General features: G+C 41.6%; 2 protein-coding genes across 5 annotated transcripts in view; both read right to left on the bottom strand.

Moving 5' to 3' along the window:
* Positions 1 to 797: 797 nt before the first annotated feature.
* Positions 798 to 5709, bottom strand: c2h3orf62 (chromosome 2 C3orf62 homolog). 3 transcript variants are annotated; one of them, XM_062970115.1, is made up of 4 exons: positions 5572 to 5709; positions 3452 to 3878; positions 2202 to 2293; positions 798 to 1172 (listed from the first exon to the last, which is right to left on the bottom strand). In XM_062970115.1, the coding sequence occupies exons 2-4, from the start codon at positions 3871 to 3873 to the stop codon at positions 925 to 927; spliced, it is 762 nt and encodes a 253-aa protein (XP_062826185.1). In that variant the 5' UTR covers positions 3874 to 3878; positions 5572 to 5709; the 3' UTR covers positions 798 to 924. The 3 variants fall into 3 exon arrangements, with proteins under 3 accessions (XP_062826185.1, XP_062826184.1, XP_008103227.1); XM_062970114.1 differs by having other exon boundaries at positions 5626 to 5708; XM_008105020.3 differs by lacking the exon at positions 5572 to 5709 and having other exon boundaries at positions 3452 to 5533.
* Positions 5710 to 9859: 4150 nt separating this feature from the next.
* The window catches only part of usp4 (ubiquitin specific peptidase 4), a 49949-nt gene continuing 40705 nt past the window's right edge, over positions 9860 to 19103 (bottom strand). For both annotated transcript variants that reach the window (XM_062970113.1, XM_062970112.1), the window contains 5 exons: positions 17585 to 17700; positions 17036 to 17185; positions 14515 to 14618; positions 12739 to 12827; positions 9860 to 11893 (listed from right to left, as the gene is read on the bottom strand). In XM_062970113.1, coding sequence (XP_062826183.1) covers positions 11774 to 11893; positions 12739 to 12827; positions 14515 to 14618; positions 17036 to 17185; positions 17585 to 17700 — 579 coding nt within the window. In that variant the 3' untranslated portion in view covers positions 9860 to 11773. The remainder of the gene's footprint in view (positions 11894 to 12738; positions 12828 to 14514; positions 14619 to 17035; positions 17186 to 17584; positions 17701 to 19103) is intronic.

The raw sequence follows: 19103 nt of genomic DNA, 5'->3' as shown, positions 1-19103 counted from the left end.
ATTATCATGCTTTTTATGAAGCAAGTGGAAGTAAGCAGCCATTTCTATTATTTTTTAATATTGATTGCAGTTTTATTAACTACAATCCTAAATGCATATTTTCACAGACATATACTTCCCCCATAGGAAGTGTTGGTCAAAGCCACAAGTGAGCAAAATTCACACCATAGTATTGGCCTTTCACATGTTACATGAAAATAAGTTGACCACTGAAATAGATGTAAATAGGACTTGCACCATCTTTCATTGAATTACAGTTTTAGAACATGCACTGGTTACAATGGCAAATGAAAGATGTTTAAATGAAAGCAGTGACTAAATTAAGGATGCTCTCTCCTTTTTACAAAATATCCAATCTCTTTGAGAAACTAGAACAAAAATTGTCTGCATTTTTGAAAACACTGACTTACTGTCCTTCCATCAGAAAACAGTATTCTCTTTCTAATTGAAGAAAGACCCTCATCCCTTTGACAGCATCAAATGTTTGCAAGGTAATGAGTTTTAGAACATTTATTTCCATGGCCACTGGGACAATTTCAGCAAAACAGTATTCTGACTTTTTTATGTTTTGTAGGCATGTAACATTGGATACTTAAAGCAAAAGTGGATGCACACAGCTGTTTTTCCTCTAAACTCATTAATATGGTTATTGTGTGAAGGGCAAGTGCTTGCATGTCTAGCTTCTCTGTACAGTAAAATGTTGACCACACTTTCAGCTGTCATGCATTGGATTTTGAGAACACAAACAGCCAAGCAAAATTCACTATTCATTGAAAATACTGCAGCTTCACATAGTATTGTAAGTTATTTAGTTTATTAGTGCATCATGTAACATGTTTTGCCAGTTTGCCAGTTTTTCCATGGTTCAGACATGCCGCTATCCAATCTTAAAATGAAGATAGCTCACACCTCACACCAGCCTCTTTAGTGCAGCTGGTGCAAGGTGGAGCTGTTCAATCTGTATTCCTCTTCCATATCTAGCAACGTTTCAATGATTGCTTCATCCTCGGTGCTGTGCTCCAGGACCTTTCTGAAACTACTCACATCCATATCAAGGACTGAGGATGCATCTAGAGGAAATAGTTCACTTGACAGCCTAGACACTTCCTGCAGTTCATTTTCAAAACCAGGTTTCCTTGGAAGCTTTTCTGCTGGCCACATAGCTGGGTTATCTTGAGGGTAAAAATAATACAATATGTTAGTTATCCAAATAACTCACTGGTACAAGTGCTGCAATCCTGTATTGCTCAGTGTCGGGGCTGGGGGATTCAGAGGTTTTCAATAAATCTGGGGATGAGGTTTTGGATGCTGCAGAGGGAAGAAGAGAATACCAACCTCCACAATGCCCAAAGAGAACATTTACATATATAAGGGAAAGGCATGTGTGCTGATGTTCTGAACAGGAGATCAGCCATTGTTTTCCCCAGTGTAATATCGGGTCCAGTTGCTCAAGATAGAAAATGCAGTCAGATTTATTTCCAATTAATTACTTCTAGCAAACCAGCAAATACTTATTTGACTAATTCGTTACATCAGAGCCAGTGTTTGCTTTTTTTAACTAGGGAGGGAGAAACCACCACCTCTAAAACACCTCATAGAAGTGAGTTGAAATTATTCTGAATTGTCTACAGGTTTGTTGAGAGCCGATACATTGAAAGTAAATGCCTCCCAGCTGTAATGAAGTAGAGTGATTTTAAACCATGGATAAACTGGCTGCAATGGCTTAACAGCAGGGATAGCAGTATGTGGCACTCCAGATGATGGACAGTAGGTGCCATTTTTGCCATTATGCTGGGATTGAAAGGAGCTGTAATCCAACATCCAGGGGACCTGTACATTGCCCTTCCCTGGTCTGTTACAGTCTTTCCAGTCATATACAACTGTTTCCCAAATATTAAGGTGTTTCACATCAAGAAAGTGCATCAGTGCCCTCTGAAATCCATGACTAACAGTGAAAACCATTATTATATACTTTGTAGTAATCATTGCTGTGTAATGCATTCATTATCATAACAATTAAAATCCATATTGAATTATTACCGTTGAGCAAGCCTCATGTCTCCCAGAGAGAAAGGGCAAGGCTGCCTCATACCACGTTCTATAAAACAGATCTAGAGGCCCCAGCTGTTTCTATTAGGCATCATGATTACCCAGTTTTTAAAAATAAGTTGTTCCCATGGATCAGAGCCGTCATTACTTACCACTCAAATCAGCAAGCTCTTTCAGATTCTGTGGAGCGGCATCGTCATCACTTACACTTGTTTCAGACTTCATGGGCCTTTCATCAGTTTTACTAAAAACCACAAACACAGCTTTAACTGGACAATACAAGGCTAGTGCCCATACTGTTAGAAACCTTTTCCCAAAAGTATGTTCTATGGTGTATTAAAATGTGGCTGGTCTCCATATTCAGTTTGGTTTTCTGATTTATTGCTAAGTAACTATAATATACATATCTACATCTGGGGAAAGATGTAATGTGAGTAACATAGCCAGTCCCATCCCATAGGTAAGGAAGCCATTTATAATTATTTAACAAACCTTTTTATTTGCACCTACGAAAGCGAGTGTTTCTATGTTTGTGGAAATGGGCTCTAAAATCATGATCACACACAAGACAAAATGGTCAGATGAAAATTGCCAAAAACATTATTGGCATTCTTAGTGACATAAAGGGCGAGATGGATGGACGGTATCCTTGAAGTGACTGGCTCGTCCTTGAAGGAACTGGGGACGGCAACAGCCGACAGGGAGCTCTGGCGTGGACTGGTCCACGAGGTCACGAAGAGTTGAAAATGACTGAACGAGTGAGACGATGATGAGTAACATAAAAATTTAACAGATTTCAGCTGGGAGTGAACAGTAAAGCAACAGAATGTCTTACCACTGTTACTACTCTAGGCTCCCATTCTGCAAGTGTCGAACACACCTCAGCAATGCCAGTTACCAGCTGAGGGAACAGGGAAGTGCCCAGATGCTGGACAACTGCAATTGGGTTGCTGGGCGAAGGGACAACTATGACTTCAGTGAGACCTATAGGACATAATGCTGGTGGCCCAGGTGGCTGACAGCTATCTCTACCCCCAATGAAGCTGGGGTGTTGCTAGGTGCCTCTTTGCCCACCCATTCTTATTAGGAAATGCCATGGTTCTCTTGAGCTGCCATTTTGGCAAGGGAGTAGGCATTGCAGGAGGAGGCAGTGAATACCTCCTTACCCAATGTCCATCAATGGTTATTGCTGCCATATGTCACCAACAGAAGTCTGGCTTAATGCAGTCATTCATCAATCCTAAAGGAAAGGGGAAATGGCTTCTAAGTAGAAAAGTGTAGGATTGTAACATTTTGGTATCACTTCAGCTAATACAATAAAACGCTCACAATACTTTTGAAGAAAGCAAGATACATATTTCATCACAAAAGAATAATTAAGCCTGAGACAGATAAAGCATACCTTAGATGCTGCTTTCTCCTCTCGCTGTCTTCTAAGCTGAGGAAAAACTGCCTGTCAGCGATGAAAATTTGAGGATGTAGCCATGTGTTTTCCTTGCTTGACAGGGGCTCCCGTTTCGGGGATTGAATGTTGGGGGCCACAGTCACTGGAATTAGATTTTGCCTGAAGAGGGGGTTCTCTTTTTCAGAAGTAGAAGCCACTGGTAAAGAGACCTGGGGGCAATACACCGTGGGTGGGGTGCTTTCTCCTTTCTGACTAGAGGGTTCTTCGTTGGGGGGCGTTGGGGTCCGTGTCGTGGGTAAGTCAGAGCTCAGGTCAGCAGCGGAGTCTGGGGAAGCCAAGGGAGGAATGGAGAGATCTTCCATGGCTCGGCCAATAGCAGCAGCAAGCTCCTTACGACAACGGTTTAGCTTTTCTGACATCTCACCTGAAGAAAAGTATCCCATTGTGTGATGGCTTAGTTAGTGAAGGAAATAAACTGTTGTGAGCAATCTCACTAGTGTGTCATTCCTAATGTTTGTCTCAGACATTAACATAAGAATGGGCAACTACTTCCTTCCAAGTTGTTCTGGGCTGTATCTAGGACTCTGGGAGATCAGGGTTTGAATCCCATTGTCACTGAAGCCCACTAGGAGTGCATGAACACTGTAGAGTTACAGTAACTCAGTTTGATATCACTTTAACTGCAATGGCTCAGTGCTATGGAATCCTGGGATTTGTTGTTTGGGGAGGCAGAGAAGACCAAAGACCTTGTAAAACTAAAAGTCCAATGCATTGAAGCATGACAGTCAGTGTTAGGTCAAACTGCATTAATTCTGCAGTGTAAATGCACCTCTAGATTGTAGTTTCCATTAGCTTTTAGCTATGGAGCAAGGACTCATGGAAACTGTAGATCAAAAACATATAGAAGATACACTCTTGTAGTAAGTTGTAATATCTTCTGAGACCTATTATCAAATCTTAATTTGGCATTAAATGACACACACAAACTATTTCAAATAATGCATTTTTTAAATACTTGGCTGCTGAATTTAACTTTTTAAAAGGCTTTTCCCAGCGCTACTCAAGATGGCATTAATATTGGAATACACACACACACACACACACACACACACACACACACACAGGGGATAAATAGTTTCACAACCTCACTCAGTCAATAGACTGTGTGTTTGTTTCATCCAGCCAATAACTGGATACATTAGATATAAAAGTTTTTTTAATACAAGGCTTAGAAACTGCAAGAAGTTGGGGGAAACACTCCCGGGACTATTCAAAGAGTGCAAGATTAGGTCACCCATAAATGCTAATAAAAGCACAAAGGAACTGACCAGAACTTCACAAATTACTGCTTCTGGAAGCTTTCAGGAGATGCAGCCAGCCAACAAGTCTGGATGGCTGAAGTTTGCAAGAACAGCCTTAAAATTATGTCTTCTCCATCTTATTAAAGTCCTACCATCATTAAGCAATGTAATATTTTCCTAACTGTTCATCTGCAATATACCTTAATAGCAATGTCTGTGTCATAAAGCTTTGTGTACCTTCTAGTTCTCTCTCTCTTTTTAAGACCAGTGCTCTTCAAACTTTGGCCCTTTAAGTGTTGGGGACTTCAGCTCCCAGCATTCCTGACCATCAGTCATGTTGGTTTGGATTTCTGGGAGATGAGGTCCAAATCATCCAAAAGACAAAAGCACGAGAACTAGTTTTGGACTACAACTTCCATGATGACTTGGGTCCCTTCATTACCAGGCTGACCATAGCTTCTGAGAGCTGAATCCAATGTATCTCTAGAGGATGATGGGTCCCCTACCTCTATTTGAAGTGAAACCTGCCTCAGGCAAACCCCAACCTTTGTTTCATACTGATTCGTCTTATGAACACCGTTGAGGCACCAACGACTAGCCTCCTCTGCTTATAGATGCAGCCATTAAAACAAATTACTTTGCCTCACTTCACATATTGAAATATTGCGAACATTCGTCCTTTTCAAAATTTGAAGCATGCTTGGTTTGATTAAAGGAATGGGTGGCTAGCCAGTTTGATGGAGCATTAACCCACATGACATGCCTTTTGCACACCAAACTATCTGGAAGAATCAAGTGTGAATGTTTACTGTTTACCAAGGTGTCTCGATTGTGAAACGAATCTGGAGCAAACGAGCAACTGCTCCCAACCTGTGTTCAACCTGGATGTCAGCGGCTGGATCTGGGATCTCCTGGTGCCCCTCCTCTCCCCGCCGAGGCTTCAACTGCCACGGAACCCTTGCCCCTCAGAACTCTCCCCCGAGAGCCAGCGCTTGGTGCCTGCGGCCCAATGCCTCAGGAAGAGAACAGCCCTCTGGGAAACTACCTTGGGGAAAATGGCCCTTAAACTGCCCTCCTTCTACAATATGTTACCAGGCCCGGTATTTCTCACCCTGCCCTTATCAAATTATATCACTCTTTTCTCCTTTGATATTTCTTTCTTGGCACTCCTTAGCGCAGACCTTTCCAAATATTTCCTATTGGTGACAACACTTTTTAGGACTCATCTACACCTAATGAATGAATGAATGTTTTGAACTGGATTAGCCATATAATCCAGTTTTTGAACCCAGATTATCTGCTTTGAGCTGGATTATATGGCACTGAAGATTTACATACTCCAGTTCAAAGCAGATAATCTGGATTGAGGAACTGGATTATATGGCAGCATAGACGTGATAATTTTACAGCACAGTGATTCAGTTTTACTAGCAAACAGGAGGTCAGGCCAATCCCTTATGGGCTATGGCACAGGCTGGAGAGCAGCTGCAATGAATCACTGCAATGAATCACTCTGACCAGGAGGTCATGAGTTCGAGGCCCGCTCGGAGCCTATGTTTGTCTTGTCTTTGTTCTATGTTAAAAGGCATTGAATGTTTGCCTATATGTGTAATGTGATCCGCCCTGAGTCCCCTTTGGGGTGAGAAGGGCGGAATATAAATGCTGTAAATAAATAAATATGGACACATAAATTGCAACAATGAAAATGTATGGAGACAGAAAATATCTCACGAAGCTCTTTCATTTATACGTTTATAAATGATTCACTGCTTATTTCACAGACTCGGAGGTTTCTTGTTACCTTCATGCAACACACCTATATATTGAAGCCAACTCATTAAAGTCACGACATATCCTTTGGAAAGCTCTGTCTTAATAGTTTTCCCTACTGCCAGACTTTTTATTAGGACCCAGAGCTCCTTTGCATATATTACTTTGTTTACCAGTATACCAGTATTTCAGTTTGAGGAATTACTTACCCCTATATACTGATGTATAATTCGAGAAGTGTTAGTAAAAAAACTAGGCCAACTTATCCAGTGTCAACCTAAATACTGTATTTTTAACTCTTATTGAAAAGGAAACTATCTTCTTCCCTAAGTAGAGTGACGAAAGGCAAGAGCTCAGCTGATCCCCTCTGCTCTCTCCCCTATGGAATCCACTTGGGACTCTGAATTCCTGGACAGGGCTGCCCCTCTGCTTTGTCATTGGTGTTTTCCCCTCTGTAGAATGACCCTTGACCTATCTATCATACTAAAATTCCTAATTTTGGCCCCCAAACCTGCCTTTGACTTACATATATGAGGTTGGCTTATAGTCAAGTGTATCCAGTATGCTGCCAACTGTTTGCTACCACTTTTTTGATGGTCGTGTTACAATTGCTTTTCTATCTCTGTAGTTTTTTTCATTCTTAACTAGCTTGGGGACCCAGCGGTGCCCGGGTCATTTGAGAAAGGCATTGTTTGCCTGTGTTCCAAATGTAGTCTCAATCCAATGTCAGCTGGAGTGGTGAACTACAACTCCCATCTGCAAGTCCCATCGTCCATGGTCTATCCCCCATCAAACAGTGCCAGGATGTAGAGTGAGTAATGGGGGCTTTGTGTACCAAGTTTGGTCCTTATTCGTCATTAGTGGGAGTCACAGTGCTCTCACGAAGAGAGTGAAGGTATTGCAAGTTCCATCATCCATGGTCCACCACTCTCCAAACAACGCTAGGATGTTAAGTAGGTCATGGGGACTCTATGTGTCAAGTTTAGTCTTGATCAAACATTGGTGGGAGTCACAGTGCTCCCTGGAAATGAGTAAAGGTATTGGAAGTCCCATCATCCATGGTCCATCCCCTTTCAAACAGTGGCAGTATGTAGAGTAGGTCACGGGGGTCTGTGTACCAAGTTTGGTCCTTATTTGTCATTGCTGGGGGTGGCAGTGGTCTTGGGAATTGAGTAAAGATACTGCAAATCCCATCGTCCATGGTCAGTTGTCCCCCAAACTGCAGCAGCATTTAAAGTGAGTAATTTGGGTCACATTGCATCTTTCTTCTAAGTTTGGTCCAGTTGTGTCATTTGTGGGGCTCGCAATGGTCTGTGGGAGGTGAATCGGGTGAAGGTACTGCAAATCCTATAATCCTTGGTCTGTCCTGCCCCAAACTGCAGCAGCATGTAAACTGTGTCATATGGTCTATGTGTGCCAAGTTTGGTTCAATTCTGTTATTCCTGGCAGTTGTTGTGGTGTCGGAAAGTGAGTGAAGGTACTGCAAGTCCCATCATCCTTGGTGTGTCCTCCGCCAAACTGCAGCAGGACATAAAGGGGGTCATGAGAGCTCTGTCTGCCAAGTTTGGTCCAGTTCCGTCACTCGTGGGCATGGCAGTGATCTGTGGGAGCTGTAACGATGAAAAGTACTACAAATCCCATCATCTGTGGTCCATCCTCCCCCAAATAGCACCAGGCCGTAACGTGTATTATAGGGGATAAGTGTGTCGAGTTTGGTCCAGATCCGTCATTTGTGGCAGTCGTACTTGTCCATGTAAGTGGCGGCCAATCAGAAAGCTGCCACATACTTGCATACAAACATACATACATACAAACACTGACTTTTATTATAGACTAGCTTGGGGACCCGGCGATGCTCGGGTCATTTGAGAATGGTATTGTCTTTTAATTTTTATGTATTCTGTTTGGAGTGGGTGAATTACAATTCCCAGAATCATGGCTGAATCCTCCCCAAACCCTGTCAGTATTATAAGTTGGCAATTTTGGGCGTGTGTAGCAGGTGTGCTGCAGTACTCTGTGGATGGGGGTGAACTACTGCAACTTCCAGATTCCCGGGGCAATTGCCCCAAAATATCTATCAGTATCCACAGCAGGCAATATTCAGTCTGTTTGCCAAGTTTGGTGTAGATTCATCATTGGCTGGGCTCAGTGGTCTTTGGATGGAGGTGAACTACAACTCCCAAAATCAAGGCCCCTTCCCACAAATACCTGTAGTCATGAGGCTTCTCTGTGTGAAGTGTGGTCCTAGTGCATTGTCGGTCAGCGTTTATCTGGCTGTAGGTGAACTAGAACTGCCTTTCCCTAAACTTGTCCAATATGTTGTATTGGTTATGGGGGCTCTGTGTGCCAAGTGTGATGCTCATTCATTGCAGCTGAACAATAAATCCCAGTACTTACTACTTCTCATCTTCCAGTCCAGTTGCCCTCCAAACCCAACAGTAGTCAAATCTGGGCATATCTGGTCTGCATGGCAAGTTTGCCCAAGAGCCATCATTATTTGGGTTAATAGCATTGGGTGTAGGTGAACTACAACTCCTCTATATTCCCCAGTAGGAGTGACAGTGCTGTGACTTGACCCTAATGACTGAACAAAGGATGCCCCCCAGGCAAGAGACAAAACCTTTCCAATGCTAATTAGGGTGATTAACTGAAACATTAATGTTGGCTTCCCAGTGACAAAGGACTCTTGCCACACCCTGGACTCTCCACAGATATATATTTTTTCCTTTCCTTGCCTAGTTTATCCATGCCACACAGCCTCTGAGGATGCCTGCCATAGATGTGGGCAAAACGTCAGGAGAGAATACTTCTGGAACATGGCCACACAGCCCGAAAGACATACAACCACCCTGTGATCCCGGCCATGAAAGCCTTCAAAAACACAAAGTTGAGATTCCTTCTTGATATCCTCTCATGAGGATATCTATATAGATAAAATTTCCATGTATCTTCTTCAAAACACCAACTATGGTTTTATTTGATGCATCTTTAAATCTATATTATTGTAAGCATCTTATCCCATCTCACTTTTCTCAAAATGAATGTCCTGATTAATAATTTTAATCCATGGTGATAAAGGCAGTATTACTATTTTGCAGCATTTTAACACATTTATATATTTTATTCTATAATTGTTTCAAAAAGTTGCTATATTAGTTGTTACTTACTATTTATAATAATAGCAGACAGTTGAGAGGGTTTAGTTAAAGTGGCACCAACAGGCTGCTATATTAGCAAATTTCTGATTGAAGCAATCTTTTACCAAATAGGATCACAAGTTTGAGCATTTATTTTAGATATTAATTCACTGTTTGGAAACACTTGAAGCCCACACTTATTGCAATTCACTCATTTTATTTTAATTTTATTTTATACAGTAAAGCCAGTCACTTACAAAGTGCTATCTAAAAACAGATTTTGACACTATACAGAATATACACACCAGCTCAGATCCAGCCTGGTCAAAAGCAAATCCAGATTCTTAATACCATCTGTACGGTTTTAGAATAAATTTAATTCAGGCGTTCCAAATCACTAAGAACAAATATGTGCTCTGACCTACATCAAGCAGTATAGACATTTCCACCTCAGTATGGAGTAGAAATACAAATGGTTTCAATAAATTGGTTTTTCCTATTAAATATGTGTTTCCTTTTCTGTTGAAGTGTTATACTGCAAAAGAAAACATAACCAGAAAATCAGGAAAAGAGTAAAACCAAAACAATGCAGTACTACAATTTGAACTTAACTTTTAAATTATTCCAACTGCCATCCAGCCATCATTCCCAGTGTGCAAAGAAAATATCAAACCAACTTAAATAATTACAGCCACCACCCACCCACCATCATTTCCAGGGAGGAAACACCTCAAACCATTTAAAAACAGCATCTGGATCAAACAACACACATTTCAGTGCTTCAGAAGGACTATCCTGCAGATATATACGTATATAGTAATAACTGGAAGATTGTCACTGACAGCAATGAGGACTCCTCTGCTAAAGGCTACAGGTAAGTACCCAACCCACTTTTAATAAATTCTGCTAAATCCCTCAATCTGGCTATGCCCCCAGCTCTTCTCTGCTAATGGTGTTGCTGAACAGGGGCTTGACAGCTGCGTTTATTCTTACCATCTCTTAATACATTGGGGAAAGGCATACATTGAGGTAAGATAGCAACAGAAAGCAATATATTACATATGGAAATAAACTGGCTGGGGAAAAAGAGCATATCTGAGAACATCCAAGAGGAAAGAAGCCTTTAAATGATTTCTGAAGCCTAACCTGAGAGAAAGGGCCTTAGACCTCTCTTCATGAGGATGCTAAAATACTGCAGAGAAATTGAAGAAAATTAGTGGTTGATCCTCCTGGTATATGAGACAAAGTTATCTAATGGGGCACAGAAAAAAAAGATTGTGCCTTTCCATTGCACAATGCATAGTTTAACACGGGAAGTGGACTTAGAAGAGTCGGGGTTGTAGAGCATAGGAAATTCACAGTGGATTGATGTGAAGGCAGAGCCACATGAATACTTTTTCTCAGAAAATGGGGGATGGCTATAGTTCACTCCCAAAGAGTTGTGATATTTGCATAGGACAGGAGGACCGGGGTTGAGGTGGGGAGCACAGAGCAAGATGGTTCCTACAGATGAGCCAACAGACCCTTATATGGGGCACAATGGGCTGGGGCAAACACCTTTTGAAAGCCCACACCAGCTAACCCAGTTTCTCAGCAGTTAGCTGACAGCATGTGGTGGCAATATGTGCCATACAAGATTGGCGTTCAAGCCAAATATCCCCTTCAGAAGTGTTCCCATACCTCTTATGTCATGCATCTTCAACAATGCATACAGTTCAAAGCACATATTTCCCCTCTGCTCAGCATATTAACATCCAATTTTTAAAATTTCCTCTTGCAGTTCAACAGGGGCATCCATTTCTTAACTCTTAACCCTTTCTTAACTAGCTGTATAATATAACCCCCAGTTTCACACAGTTTTGTCAGAATACACACTGAGATTTAGAGAACACTTTATTGAATAGACAAAATATATATTGTTTTTTTCAAAAGCTCTTTGGCTATGATATGCCCAAGTGTGATCATCTTATGGCTTTTCTTGTGCTATCCATCATTAGTGCTCACAAACACTTCTATATTGGACTTTCTGTTGAGCTGTGCAGGTGGAACAAAATCAGCTCTCAGATTGTTAAATTAGCAGTTTGACTGATGAGACTCTGCCACATACAGGCTCAGTTAGTATCCATGCCATCACATTCTTCTGATTTCATCTTAGTATTTGTGCAAGGAGATGGGTTTCTCTGGAGCTTGTCATCTCTGCGTTGGTAGAATAGTACATAGGCTGCTTTTGTCTACAAGACAACAACAGAAGGATATGATACCAAACAAAAGCTTAGTAAGAGGACAAAATTTTATTTCAGGTCCAATGTTCATTTTGACCTTTAACATTTTTGAAACATTATTGATGGCTTGGGACCTCTGGCACTACAAGGAAGAAATCTTTCTTTGGTGCCTTCATGCTAATTGTGGAGTGGCTTCTTTCAAAAAACCGGCCTGGCATTTTCTTTATGATAATTCTGATATCAAATGAAGGTATTTATTATTTTAGATCTCTTAAATGTTTCACCATGATGTGAAGTTATTTGACCCCCCCCCCCCCAACAATGTATGCCATATCACTGAGAACTGTATTTAATTTTATGTTTGTGAGCTATTTAGTAGTCAATATTGTTGGGATCCAACTCTGTAAATGTGAAGTGTCCCAATTATTAATGTTTAAAGTGTGTAAAGCATAGCTGTCTCAAAAACAGCGCTGAATGTAGATAAAAAGCTATTTCGAAGAGCAAGAAACCAAACCACAGTATGTGGTCAGCAAATAAAAACAAGTATTACAGCAAGATATATGAATTTCAGCAACTCCCAATCCTACTGTTAGAAACATATCAGCTTTAACTTATAAAGGCTTCTATGGGAACAGATAAGACCAGCAAACATTGATGCATGCAAATAGTGCAAAGAAAGTATGACTTAATAGAGCTTCCTTCTTGGAACTTCCCATGGCTTGAATATCATTTTCTTTAGAAAAAGATCTGCAAGTCCATTCTTTCCTTGCACTTGGCAAATTTAACCACCATGTATATCAATTTTAAAAGTTATAGAATATTTTAAGATCCATCTGATTACTACTGATACTTACCACGATTTGCTCTTCAGAGGCTGGTGACACACTGCTATCATCAAAGTAATACCATTTCCCATTGATTTTATTCTTTGCGTATGCAGTATCTGCCAGGAAAAATAGAGGAAGGGAAACAAAGCATAGATAAGAGAATATGACTTTGCTTTATGAGATAGTAAATACTGATAGTCTCGAACGACATTTAACAACATCATAAAAGGAACAGTTTCCAGTGAAAGAATAATTTGACTACAGGATTCACCTAGCTCAGTGATTCCCAAAGTGGGCGCTACTGCTCCCTGGTGGGCGCTGCAGCGATCCAGGGGGGCGGTGATGGCACCTATTAGGACATGGGGGCGGGGCCAGGGGAGGGGCGGGGCCTCTTCCCAAGTGCCAGAGACAGGGCTGAACACTGGAGGTGCCTGTTAGGATACAGGGGGCAGAGCTAGAGGAGTGGGCATGGCTTCTTCCCAAGAGCTTGAGACAGGGCTGAGAATCTTATACCTCTCCTGAGGAGCTTGTTGGGACACAGAGGGCGGAGCTAGGGAAGGGGGTGGGGCCTCCTTCCAAGAGCCTGAGACAGGGCTGAGCCTCTATACCTCTCCTGAGAGGCCTTTTAGGACTAAAGGGCGGGGCCTCTTCCCAAGAGCGCAAGACAGGGCTGAGCCTCTGTATACCTCCCGAGGCACTTGTTGGAACACGGGGACAGGGTATAGAGGTTCAGCCCCGTCAGGCACTTGGGAAGAGGCCCCGCCCTCTCCTCTAGCCCCGCCTCCTGTGTCCTGGCAGGTGCCGCAGGACAGGGATAGAAGCTCAGCCCTGCCTCAGAGCTCATAACTCCTGGCCGTCCATTTGTGGCTCCGCCCAGCTCACCCTCCCAGCCCTGCATCTTGGACTAGGGGAGAGACTCAGCCCCACCCTCTTAAGCAGGAGCCACACCCATCCCCTCTAAGCCACGCCCCCCTTTCCAGGGGGCGCTGAGTAATATTTTTTATGGAAAGGGGGCAGTAGGCCAAATAAGTTTGGGAACCACTGACCTAGCTAAAAAGCCACAAATAGAGACATAGGGAAAGGCTGCATTTCATTATCTGTGTTGTGATTAGAATGACCCTAAGGCAAGAACATATTTAAGAAATATTTTTAGGCTCTTTTATTGGCAAAAGAAAGAATGCTTAGAAAGAGTTACTTCATAATCCATAATTAAGAGTTTCTTTAAGGATTCTGCCACACAGTTGACAAAGTAAGAAGGAATGGCAGCACACAGAGAATGAAAGTACTTCCTTTCCTCAGGAATACAGTCACTTATGCCACAAGTTCTCAAGCATTAAATCTTACTACAGCACTAGCCTCATTAATGAAGCAGAGCAGCATATTGGATTGATTATAACAGCTGAAACTCAGATCCCAGCTGCCTTTAAAAAAATGCACAGATTTAATTACTTCCACCTCTCCTATTTTGTCCTATTTACCCCGTTCCCGTCTTTTTCCTTCTCTTGTACTTTCTTTCTTAACCTTATCCTTTTATTTTATGCAAAATCTCCATTTCGAAAACTTCAATAAAATTATGTTTTAAAAATGCATAGATTTAAAAGTTAGTTGGAACACCTCTTATCTGAAGGAACCACTGAGTTCCCTTGCCCACAGAGTCCATCATTCTGTTTTTTTTGATAAAGAACTTCAGAAAGGCATGCCAGACAGATCTGACACATAGCCAAAAGCAGAAGTCTAGGAACGTCTTGTGATATTTTGCCCAATTGCTGTCCCTCCCCTGTAGACCAGAAAACAGTTACTCACAGTGACCAACCCCCATGCCTCCATAGTGATTGGAAACAGCAATCAGGTCATATACATAGGGACTTGCTGCTGGGTCACACACAAACTCAGACATGTTCAAATCCCTGCAAGAAAAGAAACACTAGTTCATCAATGTATGGCAATACGATACTGATTCAAGGTAAAGAACATTTATGAGCTTACAGAAAGTCCAGTATGTTCTTCATTCTTTATTCCAAGTTACTATAAATACAGTGTTAATCAAGAGGCATTACTATGGGAAAACTGGTTCATAAGAGCCATTCTCTGAACAAACTGAGTGACCAACTTACAGTAACTCCTATAACCATGGAACCCATACCTGTGGCTTCACTTACCCATGCCTGGGGGGGAAAATGGTATCTCAACAAACTTGTTATGCGCTCCAGGCACTTTTATGCTATACTTTCACCAGAGGATACCTTTCTAGAAATTTCCTTCAACACATCTGTATAGTATACTGGGACTGGAAGTGAGGGAATTCAATGGCATTTGTTTGTATTCATGGTTTCAAGAAATTGGTCCGGCCAAGAATATATTCCCTGCAGAAACTGCAGTGGGGGGTGTCTCACAATAATGCCTTGGTAGTAGGCTTGTGCACAGATTTGTTTTGGATGTTTGCCTTTGGCCTGTTCGTAAGCCTGTAACGGCTTGGGTTCTGCATCCATTTTTTACTGGCTGCAACAGAACAGTGGCTGTCAAAAGCTGTCTGCTTTCAGTTTCTGTCACTTACACGTGGAGTGCGGGGAGGGAGGTAGTGACTAGAAGGAAAAGAATCCCAAGAGGTGAGGTTTCTTAAGCCCTCCCTTCTCTCTTGATTTGGGAACAGAAAGGAGATTGAAGTGCAAGGGGGTAAGATGCCAGTTCTCCTTTCTGGGGCCTTCAGATCAAGAGATAAGGGAGGCTTTTTGAAGGAGGCTCAGAGTAGGATACCTCCAGGCCGATTCCTTTTCCTTCCCTGAGAAATGTGAAGCCCCCTTAAAATGTCTTGGAAAACTGTGTCCTGCAGAGAGAGAGCTGCTGCTTGCACCTTAAGTTCCTGTCTCTTCTAGAGTAGAAACAACTTTAACAAAGCATTAAACCCAGGTCTTTTAATCCAGGTCTTAATGGAGGATATAAGGACAAACAATTTCTAAAATGATGGGAAAGGGAGCCTGGGAAGTCTCCCCCATAATGGGCCGGATAGAAAGCGAATATTTCGGCTTCCCAGATCAAAAATGAATTTCTGTCCTCCTGAATTTAGGAGGCTCCTGAAAAATGGATTGGGACCTCCACCAAAATCTGGGATACCAAAATGAATAGCAGTTTGCCCAGATTGCACAAGCCTACTTGGTAGTTTGTATCCCTACTGGAATTCGTAGAGTACCCTTCTGGAACTTTTTAATGGTTGGAGTTTACCATATTACATCACATAATAGTCACCATTGTGTAATAGAAGCACCCCCATTTTGGGGTCCCTGTTTTAGTATTTCTGTTTTTCTTGCATAATAGACACCCCCCCTGCCCATGCACACCCCCTGCCCTCGGAGCAGCCGCAGTAGCTCTGAGGGGCCGGCAGGTGGGCGGATGAAGGTACAAGAGTGTGGAGGCTTCCTTCAGCTACTGTCAGTCGAGAGAAGCCTCCTAGCTCTGTCCGGCAGGTAAGCCTTCGCCCACCCACATGCCTGTCCCTCAAAGCTTCCGGAAGCTGAAGGAGACCACATCGGTGTCACTCACCGGCATGAGTCCATATTCTTGCCCCCATAATAGTTGCAGCCCCTTCTCCCCTCCAAAAATGTGATGAAATATGCTATTTCCTCATCATTTGGAGCAACCTACTCAGCAGTTTTGCTCTCTCTAGCTGTATGAGACTGTGTTTGAAAATTGCACAGAGGCCTCTCCCACATTAAACTGAGCAAGAAAAACACTAGAACAGAAGGCAAAAGGAGATATCAAGGAAAAGCAGGATTTTTTAAATGTATCAGATAAAAATATCAGAATACTAAAGAAAAAGATATTTAATATAAGGAGAGAAGAAATAGAGAAGTCTATCCTATGTATGTGAACAAGCTGAGGTATGAGTAAAGCGTTTAGTATTAAACAACTACTTTTAGACAAGGAGTAGGAATCTTGTGATCCTCCAGGTGCTGGGCACCAAATCTAAGCAGCCCTAGCTAATTCAGTCAATTATGAAGAACGCTGAGAGTTACTGCCCATCATTTTGAGGATCATATGATTGCAATGTGTATTTTAAAGCATGCGTACTTGTGCCTAAACCTGTGTAGGAAGTGGAAGTTAACCCATGCCTGTATGTCTTCTTCCCCAGAGAGGAGATCCCCCCCCAATATTTTACTTGAGCTTTATCTAGTTATCACCACACATTAGCAATAACTGAAGAAATCTTAGAACAAATGATAAATATCTGGTGCAAGAGCAAGATTCCAGATACAAGTTAGGTCTCCAAAGAGTTAATTCACATCAAAGATGGCTTTGCTCTAATAATCAATCCAGCTGAAAAGCCTACCTGATGGGGAATTCTACCACAGTGTCAAGTTTGTCTCTCCAGTATCTGTTGTATGAAAAACGTTTTAAATGTACTACCAAAATGCGTGGCAGAGACCAGAGGTCAAATTTCTTTGTGGCTTGCTGATGTTTCTTGCAATTAGGACAGTACCTGAAACAACACATGGAACAAGTTACTCTGTTACAACAAATCTAGTATACAAATCCGTTCTTCTAGGTTTATGAAATGGCAAAGCAAGAAAATTGAATATGAAGTAGGCTTTCCTTTCACAAAGGACATCAAAATCAGCTGGATTTGTCTTATCTGAGTGGGTCAACACCCACTGCCTACCCCACTACTCTGTATCATACCTTACTTTCCCATCATATTAAGAAACTATACTTGGACACCAAAGAGTTAAGAAACAGCAACTCCTTTCTGAAGAATGATTACACTGTTACAAAGCATTCAGTTATGAAGTTCAAAGACAACTAATCTGTAAGAACTCACTCTAATTTGTAAAGCATTGCCTGGTGAAGTGATTAACAGCAGAACCCACAATGAACCTACCAGGGATCATGTTCACCAAGTGTTTCCATAGTCGTGAAGAGCTCTATGCAGTCTCTAAGTGCTACAGCAGTTTTCCTCTTCTGTGGCTGAAACATACTGCAGTGTTTTTCAAATGCCTACCAAAAACAAACGTATTTATGTTTGTGCCCTTCCGATACAAAATGCATTTTACATTATTCTAAAAACTAGGAACATACTTTACATTCCTTGGTACAAATAGGTAATATTTTAATCTCAAAATGCTTTATCCGCCATCCTCCTCTCTAGTCTGGGAGTCTCATAACTGCATTATCTGTAGCTGATCTAGACTAGGTTAGGAAGGCCTGAAATAATTATTAATCAATTGGACTTGCTAGAGGGAACAGTTCTAATTTCCACATATGTGCAAAAACATACACAAAAGTTTACTGAGATAAAAATAAAAAAACACTAATGCAAATAAAAGAATCAGAGCAAGGTAAATGCAGAAACTGGGTTCCAAATGTGAGTCATCACATTTAATATTTCTACAGGAATAGTGATTCTACTAGGAAACAGCAATTTCTTAAAGAACAATATTGGCCTATTGTATATGTAACACTAAACCATGGTTTAGTGCATGATAGACAACTTCATTGAGGGTAATTTTAGCATTACTAATTCAGCTTTGGTGGGAAACCCTCATCTGAAATTTTCTCAGTAAAGGGAAGTGTATTGGCCGGCCAGCCTACTTTACTGCTACAAAACAAAATGCACCCCTTCAGCTTGCACATTCTCCACTTTTTGTTCCTGAAGCTGTGCTGGTGGTGTGGACAAGAACATCTGAGTTCTGCTGTAGACTGACCAGACTCTACTTTATCCAAAATGAAAGGAGCATGAGTTAGTAATTACTCTGGGAGCCCGCCACAACCACTCAACCAAATAGGAAGCCAAATGATACAACAGGTCGGCCTCCACTAAATGTGCTTCCTCTTTCTTTCTCTTATTCTCTGCCCTTTGCCAGCACACACTTTTGTTTCTCTGTGTTTCCCTATAAAGAATGCTGCTTTTATCTCCAACTGCTGTTTGGACCTAATACTAAGAGGGCAATTGGGGCAGGAAAGAGGTTCAAATTATGTATTGCTTTACTAGCTGAAACTGATGACTGAAGCATTAATTTAATGGTCCATGCTCAGAAAAGCAAAATATAGTAATATTTCTACAATGACCCTAGGACCCCAAAATCATGGATGCCCAAGTCCCTTTATATACATAGGCATAATAAAATAGTGTCGCTTATATAAAATGACTAGATTAATCTTTTCCTTTTTGATCCTTTTTTGATGGTGGTTGGGGGAGGGGGTGTTTTCAAGCCATGGATGGTGGAATTATGAATGTAGAATCTGTGCAGTTGACTGAACTTGAAACAGAAATAAATGTTTACATAATTAATGCAGTCTGTACATATACCGAAATGGAACACAACTAAATATGCCTCAGGACAGGTATATTCAGCTGTAAATACATTTTATCCATTATTATCGGAATGAACCTTGTAAGT

This window comes from Anolis carolinensis, chromosome 2, assembly GCF_035594765.1.
Source record: "Anolis carolinensis isolate JA03-04 chromosome 2, rAnoCar3.1.pri, whole genome shotgun sequence".
NCBI lineage: Eukaryota > Metazoa > Chordata > Lepidosauria > Squamata > Dactyloidae > Anolis > Anolis carolinensis.
Note: the sequence above shows the minus strand (reverse complement) of the source record. Positions and strands in the feature narration are given on the sequence as shown.